Genomic DNA, 20,149 nt, shown 5'->3' on the forward strand with positions numbered 1-20,149 from the left:
ATAGTCCCTTGTATGTATACCCCACGGTTTGCCATTCTGTTCATCAGCTGATGTACACTTAGACCACCTCCATACACTGCAAATCGTGAATACTGACACCATAAACCCCACTGTGCAAATGTCCATTTGTGTCCCTCTTTTCAGTTCTTCCAAGTATTTACCCAGTAACCAAGTTGTAGGACCATATGGCAACTGCATGCTTAGCTTCCTGTGGAACCACCACACTGCCCTGCAGATGGGCTGCCCCATTCTGTTTCCCCACCAACAGTGATTAGGTACATCCCTTTCTCCACCTTTTCTCCAGCACTTGTATCCCTTTGTTTATTTTTTAGATGGTTTTATTCACACAGCATACATTCCATCTTAAGTAAATAAGCAGTTGTTCCCTGTATAATCACATAGTTACTCATTCACCGCCACTATCTATATAAGGACATTTCCATGTCTTCCAGAAAGAAGGAGGAAGAGGCAAAAAAAGGAAAAAGAAAAAAGAAAAATAAAGATAAGAAATGACAACTAAAAAGCAACAAAAGAAGAAATAAAATTAAAATAAAACACAATTAAAAAGTCAGACACCAACACCAACACCAACACCAAGAATCCCGTACCCCTCCCTTATATCCCCCTCTTATAGACATTTATCTTTGGTATATTGCCTTTCTTACAATTAATGGAAGCAAATTACAATGTTGCTGTTAACTATAGACTCTAGTGTAAAGAGGTGTGGTCCTTTTAATTCTCAGTGGACCCTGTCCTGGCCAGGGGCCAAGGGTATCAGATGCCAAGCTTAAGTTGTTTCTGGTCCCTCCCCTACCCCAAGCCCTGGGGTCTGAATTCTCTGAGGGAGGGCAGCCACTTGAGCTGGGCCCTGCCCCCCTTTTCTTAGGGAAGGTGCACCCTTTAAGGAGTTCTCTTCTACACTTGAATTCTCCTTTGTCTCTCTGACTCTGTTAACTCCACCCTTGCCTGGTCAGAGCTGACAACTGAAAATGCCTAGGCTTTCTTTAATTAGCTACTTAGGATACAGGGAAAAAAAGAAAGGAAAAAGAGAAAAGCCCCCTTTTCAGAGCCAGTCCCCAGCCCCCCAGTTACACCAGTCAACCGGTGTTGGTACCTGGTTCTCTGTGTCCCTTTTTTTGGGACACACCTGTTTTCCAGTTTTCTGAGCTCAGCTGTCTCCAAAAGCCTCCGTTTTTATTTATTTATGTATTTTTTTTTCCATCAGCCCTGCCTCCTCTCTGCTGGGAGGAAACTCAGGTTCCTTTCCTGCTTGCTCTGGGTTATCTGTGCTTGTGTCTTGTATTCAGTAGTCCAAATTTGTTAATTAAAACTGCAGTTGGAGGTTGGTTGAGTTACTTTCCGTTGCGCCAGTAGCCTGCTTCTTTTTTCCACAGGGAATGATTCAGTTTAGCCTGCCGTGCTGGTGGGGGATGGGCGCCAGCGCCACAGTGTGGGGAGCTTTGCTTACTTACAGTTCAATGCTGCGATCTCAGCCGTTCCACCCATTCCAGGCTGATGTACGATTCGTATTTAGTCACAGATGTCCCCAACAGTTGTTCCGGACTATTTACTAGTTGTTCCTGGCTATTTACTAGTTGCTCTAGAGGACTAACTAAATTCCACACCTTACTATGCTGCCATCTTGCCGAAACCTTCTCTAATGAACTTTTTTTTTTTAATTCATTTTATTGAGATATATTCACATACCACGCAGTGATACAAAACAAAGCGTACATTCAGTTGTTCACAGTATCACCACATAGTTGTGCATTCATCACCAAAATCAATCCCTGACACCTTCATTACCACACACACAAAAATAACAGGGATAAAAATTAAAGTGAAAAAGAGCAACTAAAGTAAAAAAGAACACTGGGTGCCTTTTTGTTTGTTTGTTTGTTCCTTTGTTTGTTTGTTTCCTTCCCCCATTTTTCTACTCATCCATCCATAAACTAGACGAAGGGGAGTGTGGTCCATATGGCTTTCCCAATCACATTGTCACCCCTCTCTAATGAACTTTTAATTTCAGTTGCTGTCCTTTTCAGCATTTTTGTTTGTTTCCTGTTTATAATTTCTGTCATTTTACTTATGGTCTCATTTTGTTCATTCATGGTTTTCCAGATTTCTTTTAGTTCTTTTCCATTGTTTCCTTCAGGTCATTGAACTTAAGACAGTGACTTAACATCTTTAACTTGTAATTCCAATTTCTGATCTTCTTTAGGGAGGATTTCTTTCCAATTATTTTCTTCCTGTGAATGGACCATACTTTCTTGTTTCTCCATATGTTTTATAATTTTTTGTTGAGAGTTGAACCTTCTGATTATTATATTGTGGTTCTGCTAGAAATCTGATTCTCATCCCCAGAGATTCCTGATATTTGCTAATGGGGTTTTAGAGCTGTCTGTGAATTTTTAAAAATTCTATTTTCAAAATGTGCATTCCTGTTGTGGGTGGTCATTAAAGTTTCTATTCTGTTATCTCTGCAGTTGGTCAGTGATTTGACAAAGATTTCCTTTAATGCTGGCTCAAATATATATATACCATCCCTTTAATTCTTCTGATTGATGTCACTAGGGGAATGTGTGGGAAGCCACTGCAGTCCAAGTACCAAGGCACATATTTGCTTCAGTCCTCAGGAAATATCCAGGCCAAACAAAGTACTCAACCCCAATTTCTGGAGAACAGGGTCCCCACCAGTAGCTTTGGCACCATCCAGCTGCTCTAGGAACACAGGCTGCTTTCCGTACAGTCTGAGGAATGGGAGTGGTAGCAATTTCATGAATGCTGCTCCCTTCTGAAAGATCAGTTTCTCCGTCTATCAGGTACTCCCCTATTTTTACAAGTATTTGATGAGGTTCCAGAGTACCAAAATAGTGGATTCCAATCATTTTTTCAAGCTCAGTAGTTGCTTTGTTGGGGTGACCAACCCCTAGAGCTTCCTCCTCTGCCATTTTGTTTGATCACTGGGATACATATACTATTTGTGCCCTTTTTTAAATCCAAATGGTAGCATACTTTATATCATGTTCTTTTCACATGGCAATATATTTTCAAAATCTCTTCATTTTAGAACACAAAGAGCTTTCTCATTTTATCTCTGTGTGTTTTTTTTTTAAATTGCAGCATAGTATTATAGTGTCTGGAATTAACATAATTTATTTAACCAGTCTGTTATTATTGGAATTTAGATTGTTTCCAGTATTTTGTTATCAACAACCTGGTGTTTTGCTCATGTATGTGTATATTAAGGATAAATTTCTGAAGGGGAATTACTGGCAGAGGGTAATGGCATTTGTAGTGGATAGATATTGTCCTCCACGGAACTTGTCCCAAGTTTATTCCCACTAGCAATGTCAGAGGGCTCTTGTTTCCCCATAGCTTTGCCAACACAGGGCATTCTCAAATTTTTGGATCTTTGCCAGTCTTATAGGGGACTGCTGGTATCTCACTGTGCTTTTTTTTTTTTTTTTTTTTTTATTAAATTCAGTTTTATTGAAATACATTCACATACCATACAATCATCCATGATATACAATCCACTGTCCACAGTATGATAACATAGTTATGCGTTCATCACCACAATCTATCTCTGAACATTTTCCTTACATCAGAAAGAACCAGAACAAGAATAAAAAATAAAAGTGAAAAAAAAACACCCAAATCATCCCCCCATCCCACCCCATTTGTCCTTTAGTTTTTTTTTTTTTTTTTAATCTTTATTTTATTGAGATATATTCACATACCACGCAGTCATACAAAACAAATCGTACTTTCGATTGTTTACAGTACCATAACATAGTGGTACATTCATCACCCAAATCAATCCCTGACACCTTCATTAGCACACACACAAAAATAACAAGAATAATAATTAGAGTGAAAAAGAGCAATTGAAGTGAAAAAGAACACTGGGTACCTTTGTCTGTTTGTTTCCTTCCCCTATTTTTCTACTCATCCATCCATAAACTAGACAAAGTGGAGTGTGGTCCTTATGGCTTTCCCAATCCCTTTGTCACCCCTCATAAGCTACATTTTTATACAACTGTCTTCGAGATTCATGGGTTCTGGGTTGTAGTTTGATAGTTTCAGGTATCCACCACCAGCTACCCCAATTTCACTGTACTTTTAATTTGTAATTCTCTTATTAAGAATGAGGTTGAGCATCTTTTCACATACTTAAGAACCATTTGAATTTCCCTTTCTATCATCCGTTTATTCATGTCCTCTGCCTGTTTTTCTGTTGGTTAATCTCTTTGATTCTGTCCTTTGTCCCTGCCCCAATTTTTGGAGACCATGTTGACCAAGAGACCATGGATTCTGTTGAAAACCTTTAAGAATTTGTTGGCTTGTTGGATGTCAGGGATTTATTTTGGATGAGAATTACTGATGTAGTCTTCACTATCTTACAGGTATCTCATGGTCCATCAAAGAGACTGCTGGTAATAGTGGGTCAACCCATGAAGGGCGTGAACAGCTGAAGAGCCGAAACAGTTTCTCCTCTTATGCACAACTACCCAAACCTTCTTCTACCTACTCTCTGAGCAGCTTTTTTAGGGGTAAGAGTGATGGTTAAAGAACAGTGGAGCCTTCCTTGCCTTTTTTCAGAAAAACATTCAGACTCTTAATTTTCATTTATTCTATAAGAAAAAGGCAATGGAAAGATAAAGAATTATCATTAGAGCTGGCAGTGAGAGTTAGGAGTGGGAAAAATGAGGTAGCTAGTCAGGGGTTGGAATGGGTTTCTAGAATATGTCAGACAAAGTTGGCATTGACCTTGTGACAGGTAGTGAATAAACTTGCCTAGATCAAAATCTTCCCTGCCTTTTTTTTTAAAGGCAAATTTCTACATTGATAAAAGCTTTTTTATGCCTTAAATTTCCAATTGCACAATAAGGTTCTATATAAGCCTATTCTTAACCAAGTTTGAATTTCCCTGATTTGAACTGTTGATTTCTTCCCTCATGTTTTCTTTACCTTAGGGAGAACTAGACCTGGAAGTTTCCAGTCCCTTTCTGATGGTAGGCATTGTACCCTCTTCTTTTGATTGCTGTGGTAGATGTTATTGATCTGGGGTACAATCTGGTGAGTCATTGGGGACAGGTGATAATCAGATGATCAGATATATTTTCTTTTAAATCTACCATCATTATTTGAGAAATTTTGTGTTGCAGCAAAAGGAGGTGGGAATCATTCTGGCTACAGGGGGAACGGGCAACTCCTAGGGATGCTCTCTCTAAGTAAGAACTGAGACCTTCTTTGTGCCATAAAGATGCCTTTGGAGCCCACAAGTCAGATAAAGTGTGTGAATGGTACAACCACTGTGGAAACCAGTTTGGTGGAAAATACAGAATTACCATATGACCCTGAAATTCTACTTCTTGATATATACCCAAGATAATTGAAAACAGGACCTCAAACAGACACTTGTTTGCAAATATTCATAACAGCATTATTTACAATAATCTAAAGGTAGGAACCCTCCAAGTGTCCATCAATGGATGAATGGATAAACAAAATATTCTTTATAATGGGATATTATTCAACCATAGAAATGAATGAGTTTCTGATACTTGCTACAGCATGGATAATCCTTGAAAACATGCTCAGTGAAATAAGCCAGATGCAAAAGGATAAACATTGTATGACTCCACGTATATAAAGTATCTAGAATAGGCACATTTATAGAGATAGAAAGTAGAGGTCCTTAGGGGCCTGGATATACGTGGCAATGGGGAGTTTTTGCTTGATGGTTACAGAGTTCCTGTTTGGGGTGATGAAAAAGTTTTGCAAATAATAGTGGTGGTGGTTGTACAACATTGTGAATATATATAATACCATTGAATGGTACACTTTAAAATGGTTAAATGGCAATTTTTATATTACATATATTTTACCACAATAAAATAAAAATGTGTGTAAGAAGAAAGCAGTAGAGGAAAGGGATGATAAGAAGTAGGAGTTCTGGTTCCCTCCTGAACCAGCTGCCTGTTGTTTTTCAGCTCTGTCGGACACACCTGCCAAAAGCTATGCTCCAGAGCTGGGGAGACCCAAAGGGGAATACAGGGTGAGTGATATCTTATTATTGGCGTGACACTTTACACTTTTTAAGTGCTTTGATATGTTTATTTTGTTTGATCTTCTCAACTCTTTATGCGGGTGTTTTTTAGTCCGCTTTAATAAGTATGAGACCAGGATTTTTAAACAGTAGGCACTTGCTTGGGGTCTCACAATTTAGAAAGTGGTATAACTTGGATTATCAAATCTCTATTTTCTGACTCATTCTTAGCTTACTTTCCTTATCCATTGTGCTGCCTTTTGAATGCTGTGTTGAACTCGGTGATCATCACTGTGGTCTGGAAGCTTAGTGGAGCTCACATTCCCATAAAAAAGCAAATTGATTCATAAGGAAAAAACTATATTCCAAGTTCCAGAAAAAGAACATGTCTCAAATGTCTCCCTGTTTCCTTCTGTTAGCCAAAGATATTAATTAGAGACCCAAAAAATGTGACTGTTTGCATCTAGGGGTTCACATTCTGAACCAGCAGGCATAGGGTTATTGGTTTTTGTCAATTGCTTACTTCCCTCTTTCATCCATTTCCTACCACCTGTTTTGCCCTGTTCTAGTTCCTTCAGAAACTTAGAACAAGGCCATCCCGATTCTTCACTTTTTTCTCATCCGTTCCCTCCTACAAAATATTTCCCCCTTAGGGACTAAGACTATGAGTTTGAGATGAGGAACTGATACACTGATATTCTGATCCCTTAACTTCCCTGTGTTGCTAATATTCCAGGATTACAGCAATGACTGGAGCATCAGTGACACCGTGCGACGCCTACGGAAGGGGAAGGTAAGGCCAGTGGAGAGAGGACTCCTGTGGGATTTGGGAAGCAAGGCAGCTTGCCCCTCCCAGGAAGGATTCTTGGTAATTTCTTTTCCATTTATTAAATGAAGCATTTTTTTCAGGAGGAAAATCAGTCCACCAAGAGCAAAAGTCAGGTGCAAAATTTCTGATTTCTCAGAGTTTAATGTTGCTTTGGTGGGGCAGTGGTAAAAGAGTAATGGATGAGAGGGAAAAATGTATTTCAGAGTCAGGAATGTTCCAGGTTTAGGTCTATGAACCATTGCAAGTTCACTTTTGTATATGATATGCAGCAAGGGTTGAGGTTCATTTTTCTTCTTATGTAGCTCTCCAATTGATCCAGCACTATTTTTTTGAAAAGGCTATCCTTTCCCCACTAAATTACCTTGGCACCATTTTTGAAAATCAATTAACCTTGTACATGTTGATCTATTTCTGGACTTATTCTATTTCATTGATTTATTTGTCTTTCTTTATGACAATACCACATTGTCTTGATTATTGTAGCTTTGTAGTAAATTTTGAAATCATGTAATATAAAACCTTCAACTTTGTTCCTCTCTTCCAAAATTGTTCTGGCTATTCTAGATCCTTTGCATTTCAATATAGGTTTTAGTATTAGCTTGTCAGTGTCTACAAAAAAGGTGCTGGGATTTTGATTGGGATTGCATTGAATTTTTATATCAATATGGGGGGAATTAACATCTTGATAATTAATGGATCAAAATGGATCATGGACCTAAATGTAAGTAAATGCTAAAACTAAAATTTCTGGAAGAAAATATAGGTTAGGCAAAAATTTATTACCTAGGATGCAAAAAACATGAGCATATAAGAAAAAGTTGGTACAGTGGACTTAATCAAAATTAAGAACTTTTTCTCTTTGAAAGTCCTGCTAAAAACATGGAACAACAACCACAGTTAGGAGAAAATATTGTAGAAGACATATAATATAAGGACTTTTATCCAGAATATATAAAGAACTCTTACAAATCAGTAGTAAGAAGAAAGATAATCCAATAAAAAATGTGCAAAAGAAGATAACACAGATGGCCAATAAGCACTTGATGTGATTCTCAGTATCATTAGTTATCAAAGAAATGTGCATTAAAGCCATGAGATACCACTATACAGCCACTAGAAAGGCTGAATTTAAAAAGACTGAACATAACAAGTGCTGGGAGGATGTGGAGGAGCTGGAATTCTTATATACTGTTGGGAATGAAAAAAGGTAAAACTGCTTTGGAAAATAGTCCGGTAGTCTCCTACAAAGTTAAGCATGTACTTATCATACACCCAGCAATTTCACTCCTGGACATTTACAATCCAAGCAAAGTGGAAACATCTGTATTCAAAGACTTGTACACAAATGTTCATAGCAGCTTTATCCATAGTAGCTCTCAAAGTGGAAACAACTCAAAATGTCAGTCAGCAGGTAAATGAATATTTATATGGTATATCCTTATAGTGCAAAACCATTTGGCAGTAAAAAGGAACAAACTGCTGATACTCACCATAATACATGAATTCATCTCAGAAACATGATGCCAAGTGAAAGAAATCAGACACAAAAGATACCATTTTTATAAAATGCTAGAAAAGGCAAAACTATAGTAACTGAAAGCAGATGACTGGTTACCAGGGGATGGGGTTGGAGAAGGCATTGATTTCACAGTGTGCATGGGAACTTTTGGGATGATGGAAATGTTCTGTATCTTGAACATAGTGGTGGATATGTGGGTGGATAACTTTTTAAAATTCACCCATCTGTATACTTAAAAAGGGTAGATTTTATTATGTGTAAATTATATCTCATTAAACCTGTTTGAAAAACAAGAAACAAGTGATCTCTTTACCTGTTGACTTGGCAGGACATGAGGACATCAATATCAGGATGCTAGCATCTTGTTGGGCATAAGGCTGAATCAGGGAGGGTGTGTTGGGAACTTACTGTCCCATAGAGTATTGGGCACTACAAGAAAGGCTTTAGGGACATTTCCTTTAATTGTTGCCCATTCTTCAGTAACCAGTGACAAAGAAATATAGGGGACTGTTTTTTCCCTTACACACTCATTCTGTTCCTACTCTGCCAGGTCTGCTCACTAGAAAGATTCCGCTCATTACAGGACAAGCTACAACTCCTAGAGGAAGCAGTAAGCATGCATGATGGAAACGTCATTACCGTAGTGAGTAGTTTTTGTATGTTTTTATTAGTTTCAGAAAATCCTTTCAAAATGGACCATAATATTTTGAGTCCAGTGTCAAGTAAAGATCCTGGATGGTGTAGGATTCTCAATAATACCTGTACTGGTTCAGCTGGCAGGACATACATTGTGTATGGAACTCTTGATTGTAACCAAGAAGTAGCAGTAGGCTGCTCTATGTTGTAAAAAACAATCTGCAAGACAAGAGATATGATTGCAATCTCTCTTAGAGTATATTAGTAAGGGTTCTCTAGGGAAACAGAATCAACAAGAGATATTTATAAATAAACTGACAACTCCAGTGAATGTGTTTGATGAACTCCTCAGGCAACAAACTGGCAACTTCGATGAACTCCTCAGGAAATGCTTCGCTGGTCAGCCGAAGAAGAAGTGAAGATCCTCTATCTGTCTTGCTTAAAAGTCTTCAACTGATGGGATTAAAACCAGCCTTCTGGTTTATTAACTAACCACAAATGTCCTTGCAGTAACAGTTAGGCCAGTGCTTGCTTGACCAGACACCTGGGTACCATCATCTGGCCAAGTTGACACATGAACCTAACCATCATGTAGAGAGAGGAAGCCACCCTCCCTCTCTCTGAACCAGTGTGGGCATGAGAATGTGGACTTCCAGAAACAGCTCAGTTATAGCTATCCGTACCTTTCCTTCCATCACATATCTGTACCTGTATAGACTCCTAATGAATTGCTGACCTCATTCCTAGATATCAAGTGCTCAGGGCAGGGCTTTATGTGAAAGAATGCACAGGGAAATTCATGCTTCATTCTCATTTCCTCTAGGTGCTCATCTTCCTGAAGAGGACACTGAGCAAAGGTGAGCATGGTGTGAGGGAAATTTTCAGTCAGCAAAGTCTCTGTCACATGTGAAAGGGGAATGGCAATGCGGCTTTCATTACCAGACATCACCAGCATCAAATCTGCTTCAAAGATAGCTGGGATGGCCAGAGACTTCAGAGTACACATCACATCTCTGAGGGCAGTAGTTTGTCCTTCAGGATGATTAACTACATCATCTGTAAAGATTGCTCTATTGGACAGACAGGTGGCTGTGTTTGCTCAGGAATATCCGGGTCCATGCCAGGCACCTGCTGTTGAGGTTGATGAGAACTGAAAAGCTGACTCAGTGGCTAAGAGTTATCTTGGACCATGGGATGTGTTGATAGTAGATTGAGCCATAGGGGTGGGTATCATAAAAAATCATTCTTGTTAGCTTCTGCTAGTTTTTGAGGAGATAATGCTTGGACTGTGTTGAGTACGGAAATCCAGTTTCACATTTGAGTAATAAGCATTATTCTTTCTCTATGTAACTCCTACCTGCCTGCCAGAGATCCTCTTCCGGGAGCTGGAGGTGCGACAGGTTGCCCTGAGACATTTTATTCACTTCCTTAAGGAAATAGGGGATCAAAAGCTGCTTTTAGATCTCTTCAGGTAGGAACTGATCATGTACTCTATAGAGTTTATTAAGTATTTACTTTGTTCAAAGCACTCTGGGGGATACAAAGAAATAGAAGACGTTGCCTTTTTCTGGAAAATTTTAGAAGACAAGATATTGGAACATGATGGGATAACTAACAATACACAGCAGCCAAGAATAAGGCAGGAGCATAGCAGGGTGGTTAACAACCAGGCTCTGGAATCAAGCATATCTGGGTTGAATTCTGGCTTCACCACTTAGTTCATAGAGTGAACTTGAACAAGTGACTCAACCTCTTGAAGCATCAGTTTCCATTTCTGTAAAATGGAGATTTAAGCTGCCCCACAGGGTTGTTATGAAGATTAAATGAGCTGGTTGGTATGTGTTACACACTTAGCATAATGCCTAGTGTGTGGTATTAATAATCAACATTCATTAAGCATTTTCTTATAGCAAACCCAGAATAAAGGTATTTTTCATTACTTGGGTCCCCAGTAATGCCAGTGAGAAGTACAGTGGGAGAGCAGCAGAAGAAAATATAATTTTCAGTCTGAATACCAATGAAAACCTCATGGAAGTAGTTTAGGTCTGAGTTGGGCCCATGAGAGTAGGTGGGATTCTGTTAGATGGAAAGCTGGGGGCGGTCTTCCCTCCCCATCTCATTCCAATCAGTGGGGACTATTTCCTGACACTGGATTACTAAGCTGTTGGGGTTCTTTGGACTCTGATACCTTTACTGCTTAGGGGCCTTGGATGATTCAGCCTTTTCAAGAGAGAATATCCAAAAAAATATATATATATATGTTTATATATACACACACACATATATATCCTAGGTCCTTTCCTCAATGTTAGGAAAGAGGGTGGAGCTTCTGTTTAGGCTGATATGTAGCGAAGGGAAGACTTTATCCAGCAAAGTGATGAGCTGCCCCAAAGACCAAGTTGGGGAAGGCAGGTCACCTGGTCAGGGTCAAGAAACAGACGGTTATCCAGGAATTTGCAGAAGACAGTGTTCATCCAGGTAGGGTATTTTCTTTTTGCCCTTTGTTCCTTCCTTCCTCTTCCTCTTCTTCCCCTTCCCTCCCTCTCTTCCTTCCTACCTTCTTTCTCTCCTTCCCCATCAAAAAGCCTTTATATTAAGCGTCACCTTTTTGCCAAAGCAGTGCTGTTAATAATGGTGATCCACTCAGATTAAGGAGAAATCAGTAGACAAGACTTTGTACTCCAAGGGCTTACCCCTCTTGGGGGACATAAAACACAACTGTACATGAAAACAACAGAAAACAGTATAGAAAATCTGTTTCCAAGATTATTTTGACAGAGAAGACTGCCTTAAACTTTCAAAGAAACAAGGTTACTGTGGGCTGGCATGGGTTTTGTTGAGGCTCTGAGACTCTGTCAGGCCTGTACCAAGTTAATAGTGCCTTGCAGTTCCTTGTCCTGGCTTTTCACTGATCTGGAACTGATCAGAGGGTTAATGGTATCTGACCTACTGTGTTTTTTAGGGGGTTGCCAGTAGTCAAAAGTTTATGAAAAAAGGGCTTATCTTGAGTATAGAAGGAAATGAGTTTTGAATTGTGCTTCTCCCAGAGCAGGCATCCTATTTTTTGAGGTTATACTGCTACACATCAATAGATTAAAATGTCCTGCTCCCTCTGCTTCTTCCCAGGTTCCTAGATAGATCAGAAGAGCTTGCGGTAAGTGTGGCCTTTGTTTCAGTTTGGGACCTGTTTAACAGAAATCCAAGCCAAAACCCAGCCTCTGACATCCCAGAGAGACTGAACTATTTACTTTCCTTTGATGTGGATTATATCTAGGAGAAAGAGGCTTCTTAGAAGCATGAAAACTTAACCCAAATGATGTACTGTTTTGTATCTTTTTATATGTTCTTTTGGTTGGGCTTATGAATAAATACTTTTTAGAGTAAATGAATGACAACTGTCCTGCTCAATTTGTATTTAATTTCTAATTGTTTTCAATTCCTGGTTTGCAGGAGCTTTCGGGTTTTGGCTTCTAATTTTAAAGAAAATGTTGAAAGCTAAGAGAGATGAGAAACCAATATAGGTCAAGAAGAAAAGCCAAGCTGGTGATGCACCCAGTCCACATTGTGGCTGAGTGTTAAAATAGATTTTTGGGGGCAGATTTTCACCCTTACAAAATGAACTCCTGGAATACAAGAATAAACCTGAAATTTTACCAGAAACGTAATTGTATTATTAAGACTTTAGTGATCCATTTTTTAAAGTTTGACATCATGGTGTAGGAACAAGAATTCCTCAGTATCGTCAGTGACAGAATTGTTTCTTTCATCACTGTATGTTTGTGATATAATATCAGTGCTCACATTCAGCTGACATGTTTAATAATGTTGTTAACCTTCTTTGCAAAGCAGAATATAATGCAGGATTATATTTTTCAGTGGCATGTTTTCTAAAAGGAACTTGTCCTTGATTTTCAGGGCATGGAAAAACCTCAAAAATCTTTTATCTTAATCTACTGAAAATGTTTGGCAGTCTGTAGTAATCATTTTGGAAAGCTTTTGATTTAAATTTTCAACCTCTGTAGGTTCAAAACTATAAGGAATTTTCTTCATACAGCATTTTTGTAAAGTTTATTATTTTGGGGTTTGATTAGTGAGAATAAATGTTTTGAGTACATTTTTATCTAAAACTTTATTTTCTTCATACTCTTTATTGTGTTCAAAAATGACTTATCATGCATGTTGGTGTACATAAGTTTGGAGTTTTCCAACCTTGTAAACTTTGGAAGTGGCAAAGCTGATAGTCTGCTTTTAATTTATCCTGGGATGGAATATGAAGATTTTCCGATTAGGATTTTTCTTGTAAGATTTAAGGTTAAAATAGAATTGAATAATAAAAAATTAACTATAATTCTTAAAGGTTACTTTCTTTAATTTTAGGAATGATTATATACCAACTATTTCATACCAAATATGTTATAAAGTTTAGATTATGATATAATGTAATGTCTGTTATTCTGTTCTTTATTATTTACATTTATATACATGTCTGTTGTATAATATTCTTCCTAAAGATCAATCTCTTAATATTTATATTACTGTCGATCTGTTTATTCATTCAATTATTGAAAAGTTTTAAATGTTTTGTGTGTAAAGTTACAGATTTCACAGTCATCAATTGTTGTGTTTTACCCTCCTAATAATAAATATATGTTTATACTTCAGTTGATTTCTAGAATTTCAAAGTAGCACATAAGGACATTTTTTTTTCAGAGTTACATCTAGATCACTATTTGAGTGAGACTGTTTAGCTCTCAATACTGAATTAGAATGACATGCCCTATTTGTGCTCCTGGCATTGTTAACTGATGAGATATTTACATGATCATATGTACAAGGTCAAGGATACCGGAAATAACATTGAAGTAGCATTTAGCTCTTTGGTCTTTCAAAGACTAAAGGTGAAGCAAAATAGCCAGTTTTGCTCAAATGCTGAGGATAAAAAGCAAACTTCAGGGTAAAGATGGGTGTTCTATCTACTAGATGAGCACTGTCCAATAGAACTTTATACAGTGATAGAAATATTCTGTATTTGTGCTGTCCAATACAGTGTAGCCACTAGCTAATGTAGCTGTTAGGCACTTGAAAAGTGACTAATGTGACTAAGGAACAGAATTTTTAATTTACTTTAATTTAAATTTAAGCAACCATATATGGTCAGTGGCTACTGTATTGGACAGCACAGTTTTAGATAAACCTTTTAAGGGTTTTGAATCACTCTTTACTTCCTCCCCCAACAGCACTAATCAAACCAATTCACGCCCAGAAGGTATCTCTTAGAATGAAAAATTTAGTTTTTAAACATGGAGGTTTACTTACTGAGGTATCTCCCCCTTCTGAGGAGACAAAATAGCTCAGAGCTCTTCTCTTGTTTTTTTTTGTTTGTTTGTTTTGTTTTTTGTTTTTGTAGCTATCCCATTATCGAGAGCATTTGAATATTCAAGACCCTGAGAAACGAAAAGAATTTCTTAAAACATGCATTGGGTAAGTTTGAGGGAGAGATGGATTTAAGTATAAATATCTTTATACAGAAGGAATGGAGAGAATGGAAGAGGGTGGCATCTATAGATGGTTTAAGGGAAAGGCTAATAATGAGTCATAAAAGCAACAAAGAAGGTTAATAAGTGGTTCTCATTAATTGGTTCCCAAACACTAGTCCCCAACAGTTTTTACTGATTGATGGTAAATTGAGAAAAATAAAGACAGTGTGGAAAATTTTTTATAAAGCTAAATTTATTAAATTTGAAAGACTATCTTTTATTCTGGGGTCTGTCCCCCCCCCCCCCCCACTTTTTTGGTAGTAAAATGGGTTATAATTTTTTAAAATGACTTTATGTAGTAAAATTAAAAGTTGGAAGCACTTTATGGGCCTGCACACCTTTTATATCTTTTTTCAATGTTACTGGCACTTGCAGTTCCGAAGTCTAGGAACCACTGGTCCTAGTGCACACTTTCATTCAGAGTATGAATCACTGTATAAACCAGCCCCATATTATCCTTCCAGTGATGGGGAGCTGACTGCTCTTGAAGCAGTTCAATTTATTTTGGGACAGCCTTCATTATTGGAAAGTGTTTCTTTATATTGAACTGAAACTTGCTTCCCTTTATCTTTCATCTACCCTCTGGATCAATGTGAAACAAATCCAATTTCTCTTCTATATGTCAGTAGAGACAGGTAGAGTCTACACATTAGGCTTTGCTTCTCCCAGTTTGATGTTCACAGTTGCTTCAGCTATTTCTCATGTGACTTGATTTCCAGGCTTCACATTTGGTTATTTGTTTATGTCAGTGAAATCCTTAATTTTAAAATTACCCAATACTGAGCTGTATCATGTGGCCTCTGGTGAACAAGAAAATGTTAGAATAGTGAAGTAACTGGAACCTCTTTCTATCTCCCTATATCTCTTTTCTAGAGAAGTGTTACCTCCCTCATCCCTCTTAAAGATTAGCTGTGGCTGACACTTTTCTGGAGTGTAATCACGTTTCAGAATGAGTGGAATGAGGAAAATAAGGCAGCACTTTCTAAAGGATAGATCTATAAACAGGGAGTTTAAAATCAGGCTGCTATTCCTGGCCTTACCAGTCGACTTACCATATTACTTTTAGGTAAGGCAGTATTTGTCCCTTGATTCTTCATGTGTAAAAACATAATATAGTGTTGACAATGGAACCCTTGACATTTGTGCAGATCTGTGAGATCTTTGCCAAACAGCAGATGTACCAGCATGCCATGTAATTTAATTTGTCTTTATTGCTCTGCAATAAAAAATGGCTAAGAAATGTATGTGCCCCTTACAGAGAGAGTCCTCCTAAGCAATGGCACGAACCACAGAGCTTCCCTGGGATCAAGCTATGAGATTCATTCACTAAACATTCCAATTCCTAAATGAGAGGATTCTAATTCATGCCTCAGTAAAATCACTAATGACTTCATATGTATTTTATGGACCTTCAGGATCATTTAAATTGATAAAACCTTAAAGACAAAATCCAAGCCAAAGTTCTGTTCTACTTTCTGCTGTCTTTCTGCCTTTCAGGGATACTCTAAAGGTGAATCAGAATGAGTCTCTTATGCTTATGGTGATTTGGTTTAGTTGGGTTGTTTCTTCTTGCATAGAGAAAGAGATACTAACCTTCTGGCCCTCTACCAGTTTGCCATTTTCAACAGAAGACTCTGTACACATTCAAGACCATTATACGCTCCTGGAACGTCAGATCATCATTGAGGTTAGAATCTTCATCCCTACGATTTTTGCTTCAGTGCCAATACTCAGGGCTATTCAGCATCTAGGAAATTTCGTTGCTCTGCCCATTTACTGTCATTTCCCATTACAGTTTCTAAGAGCCTTTTGTTTTCTCCCTCTATACAGTAGCCCCCGTCCTTCATTATTCTCAGGCATCCTTTTCTTCTCACCTGCTGTTAGCCTGCAAGTATTTTCTCTTCATCATGGATCTCCCATGTCATCATCAGTTCTCTAGTCTTTCTCCATCCAACTTGAATCCATCATCATTTTATGGATTTTAAACTCCTATGGGTTGTCCTAGGCAGTTCCTTTCTTTTTCTCCTCTTTGCTTTATTCCTTGGGAGGGAAACACAACTGCTGTAGTATTAAAAGTTTCTCTCTTGCCTCTACTCCATGGACATTATTTTTTTTTTTTTTTCACATGGCTCACTCCACCACAGGCAAATGATCGACATCTAGAATCAGCAGGACAGACTGAGATCTTCCGGAAGCATCCTCGCAAAGCTTCCATCCTCAACATGCCACTAGTGACAACGCTTTTTTACTCCTGCTTCTACCATTACATGGAGGCTGAGGTATAGGCAAAATGTGAAAGACCCCACAAACTCTCAGTGCGCAAGAGGAACATAGTTCAAATCCAGTATTTTAATTTATTAACAGTGGGTATATATAATTTTCGGAAATCTACCTGGAAGCTTTCCTAGCCCTCGGCAGGGGTGAGCCAAGAGGGAAAAAGAAAGTTATAAGGCTTATGTGACGTCCAGTGAGCATACTCTTTCTCTAGTGTTGGCTCCCATAGCAGTCATGTTCAAGGGGACATAATTTCAAATGGATTGGCACAGTGTAGAGAAGAGTACATAAGTTAGAAAGGAGGAGTACGCGTGTGTCAGGGAGCTATAAGTAATTTTTTTTTAACATTCTTTGAGGAAGTTTGGGTTTGCGATCATATGTGGACATTTCCCCCTTAATTTGGATCAACCAAGAGTTTGGGAAAATGCCATAGTTTTTAACCCAGTCCACTTTAAGCTGGGTTGTGGTGACACCTGATGAGATCTGATGGAGCTTTTCTCTTAAATTGCTGAATTCAAATGATTATAGAATGAGATGTAGAAAGTCCGGGTAATGGAAAAGAAGATGAGAGAATGATGATATTTGTGAAAGCCAATAATACTAAAATTCCTTCTCTCCATTTTCATTCTAGGGGACATTCAGCAGTCCCATCAATTTGAAGAAGACATTTAAGGTAGATATAAATTGGTCAGTGTTGTGGTAAAAGTAGTATCAGGGTAACCACATGGAGTGGATGTTGTTGTGCAGCCCTGCACAGTAAGTCCTTTGATATTCAAGGTTAAAGGTAGAAAGGAATGAGTTTGTGGAAAATTAGAGAAGATCTTAACTGAATGGCCTGCAGCACTGCTGGGGCTTCGGAATTAAGGGGTTCTAGTAATCTAAGAAATTTAGGGTTTATAAAGGGCAGAGTTAGTACCAGGGACTGTGTTTGCCTGTCCTTTCCAGAATTCTCAAGCACCTCCCCAACTCGTTTCTATTTCCCCTTAATTTTTCTTGGTCTCTGTGTTCTAGATCCCAGACAAACAGTATGTGCTGACAGCCCTGGCTGCTCGCGCCAAACTTCGAGCCTGGCATGATGTAGATGCCCTCTTTACCACAAAGGTGAGTGCTCTGGAACTGTTCCCCACTGCCAATGCCTTGGGAGAAAGAAAAGGGTCATCACATCATCCTGTTGTGTCATGGGCATATGGGAGTCTCAGATTCTAGTGACTAGTTTACATTTTTCTCAACTTTGCATTTTGCAAAATCTCACACCTGCAGAAAAGTTGAAAAAATAGTATAATGAATGCTAATATACTCTCTACCTATTACATCAATTTATTAACATTTTTACCATGTTTGCTTTATACACACACACACACACACACACACACACACAGTTTTTCTGAACTATTTGAAAGTAAATTGTAGACATAATGATGCTTCTCCTTAAATACTTCAGCATTTATCTCCTTCAAAACTACAATATAATTATAACTCTCAAAAAATTTTAACATTAATGCAATAGTATTACAATATATATAGTCCATATTGAAATTACTCTGTATAGCTGTTTTTGTTTTTGTGTTTGTATGTAACAGGATCCAGTCAAAGATGTTGCATTGCATTTGGTTCCTGTCTTCTACTGGTTTATATTTTAAATATCCATTTTTCTACTATGAATCTGAGAATTTTCTCTTTTTACTCCTTGTTAAGTTATAAATTAGTCATATTAATTACCAAAGCAATGCATGCCTGTGTCAAAATCAAATACTCCATAAAAGCATTTAGAGTAAAAAGTGAAGTTCCTCTCTCATTGTCCATTTGCTCCCATCTCACTCCTTTCCTCAAGGCTAACACTGTTAGATGTTTGACAGGTAGCTTTCCAGATCTTTTCCCATGAATTTACAGATAAACATCTATATATATACATATAAAGATAAAGAAGATAGGATTTTTTTTCTGCACAGATAAATTCATACTATAACTACTAAATAAACTGCTTATTCCACTTAATATTTCATAGACTTTTTTCTGCATTAGTACTTCTAGATCTAAGAACTTATTTCATATGTCTGATTCTTTTACACCTCCTCAAGTACCTTGACTTCTCTGAAAAATTTGTGTCTCTTCATTTCTCTATCTCCCAGCCCCCATCCATCCTACCCCTGTACCACATTATGCTGGTCTGACCATAAAACATAGGGAGACTAGCTCTGAGTGTGTTGACTGTATCTCACCTAGCTATTTCCACCCCATATTCCTTTTTCAGAATTGGCTGGGCTACACCAAGAAGAGAGCACCCATTGGCTTCCATCGGGTTGTAGAAATTTTGCATAAGAACAGTGCCCCTGTCCAGGTAATGCCTAAAGTGAGTTGTAGACAGGATACTCTAGGAGACCTGACTTTTAGCCTCTTGCTGGTCAGTGTTAATATACCTTACTTATTCTGGTCTTCCTCTAAAAGCAGCATAATGGCTATCCTGGGCCTTGAGATAGTAAAGCCCAAGAAGGGAAGTTCTATTCTGCCCTCTCCAAGGAGCATCTACTGTGATTAGCCCGTGTGGAATACTGACATACTGTTCAAGTGGTACAAAAGGAGAACTCACTGAGAAATGACCTCAGAAGCAGTGGCCTTGGCATTGGATCAAATCTTGAGCACTCCCATTGCTAGCATGGGTATCCGGCTCTAGAATAAGGAAGAATGAGCTCTTTTCTTCTTTTCTGGGAATGTATGGAAGTACTTCATGGCATGTACCTCATTTACCATTGCAAAACTAGTCTGGAATTTGATAATGGAAATTGTAGATGTCGGATATTGACCTTTTTTCCTTCTTCAGGACTTCTGGAGCTCTGTGTTTCTTGAGTCTGGGCATCACTAATCAGGAGTATTTCTTCCCACAGATATTACAGGAGTATGTTAATCTGGTGGAAGATGTAGACACAAAATTGAACTTGGCCACCAGGTTTAAGTGCCACGATGTCGTCATTGATGTGAGTCCCCAAGAAATGAGAACCCTCAAATTAGACTTTTACTGGAGAGTGGGGGGTTACTATATTCTCTGTCATAGATCCTGAAGCACTTCCATAACTTTTGACTTAACAGACAAAATGATCTGGCAAGAGTTGTTTGGAGACCAGCACTCCTATATTATTTTCTCAGCCCTCTGACTGATTTATCTGTGTTTTAATAAAATTGTTGCACTAAGAGACTTCATAGAACTAAGTTAAGCCAAATAAGCTCTGCAGAAACGTCTCTCCATCAGGAAGCTATGTGGGTACTTGACCCTTCTCCCCCAGAGTCATCCCACTGTGGTGTCT

At 38.2% G+C, this 20,149-nt stretch overlaps 1 protein-coding gene across 2 annotated transcripts in view; it reads left to right on the forward strand.

Annotated features, from left to right (window-relative positions):
- The window catches only part of VIPAS39 (VPS33B interacting protein, apical-basolateral polarity regulator, spe-39 homolog), a 37,304-nt gene that overhangs the window by 15,258 nt on the left and 1,897 nt on the right, over positions 1-20,149 (forward strand). The window contains exons 4-18 of one of the 2 annotated variants that reach the window (XM_037832194.1): positions 4,410-4,556; positions 4,980-5,018; positions 6,000-6,064; positions 6,792-6,848; positions 8,954-9,046; positions 9,863-9,896; positions 10,408-10,510; positions 12,166-12,193; positions 14,447-14,520; positions 16,188-16,263; positions 16,721-16,855; positions 17,482-17,523; positions 17,862-17,951; positions 19,102-19,188; positions 19,733-19,822. In XM_037832194.1, coding sequence (XP_037688122.1) covers positions 4,410-4,556; positions 4,980-5,018; positions 6,000-6,064; positions 6,792-6,848; positions 8,954-9,046; positions 9,863-9,896; positions 10,408-10,510; positions 12,166-12,193; positions 14,447-14,520; positions 16,188-16,263; positions 16,721-16,855; positions 17,482-17,523; positions 17,862-17,951; positions 19,102-19,188; positions 19,733-19,822 — 1,160 coding nt within the window. The remainder of the gene's footprint in view (positions 1-4,409; positions 4,557-4,979; positions 5,019-5,999; positions 6,065-6,791; positions 6,849-8,953; positions 9,047-9,862; positions 9,897-10,407; positions 10,511-12,165; positions 12,194-14,446; positions 14,521-16,187; positions 16,264-16,720; positions 16,856-17,481; positions 17,524-17,861; positions 17,952-19,101; positions 19,189-19,732; positions 19,823-20,149) is intronic. The other variant, XM_037832195.1, reaches the window with a different exon arrangement.

This window comes from Choloepus didactylus, chromosome 4 (assembly GCF_015220235.1).
Source record: "Choloepus didactylus isolate mChoDid1 chromosome 4, mChoDid1.pri, whole genome shotgun sequence".
NCBI lineage: Eukaryota > Metazoa > Chordata > Mammalia > Pilosa > Megalonychidae > Choloepus > Choloepus didactylus.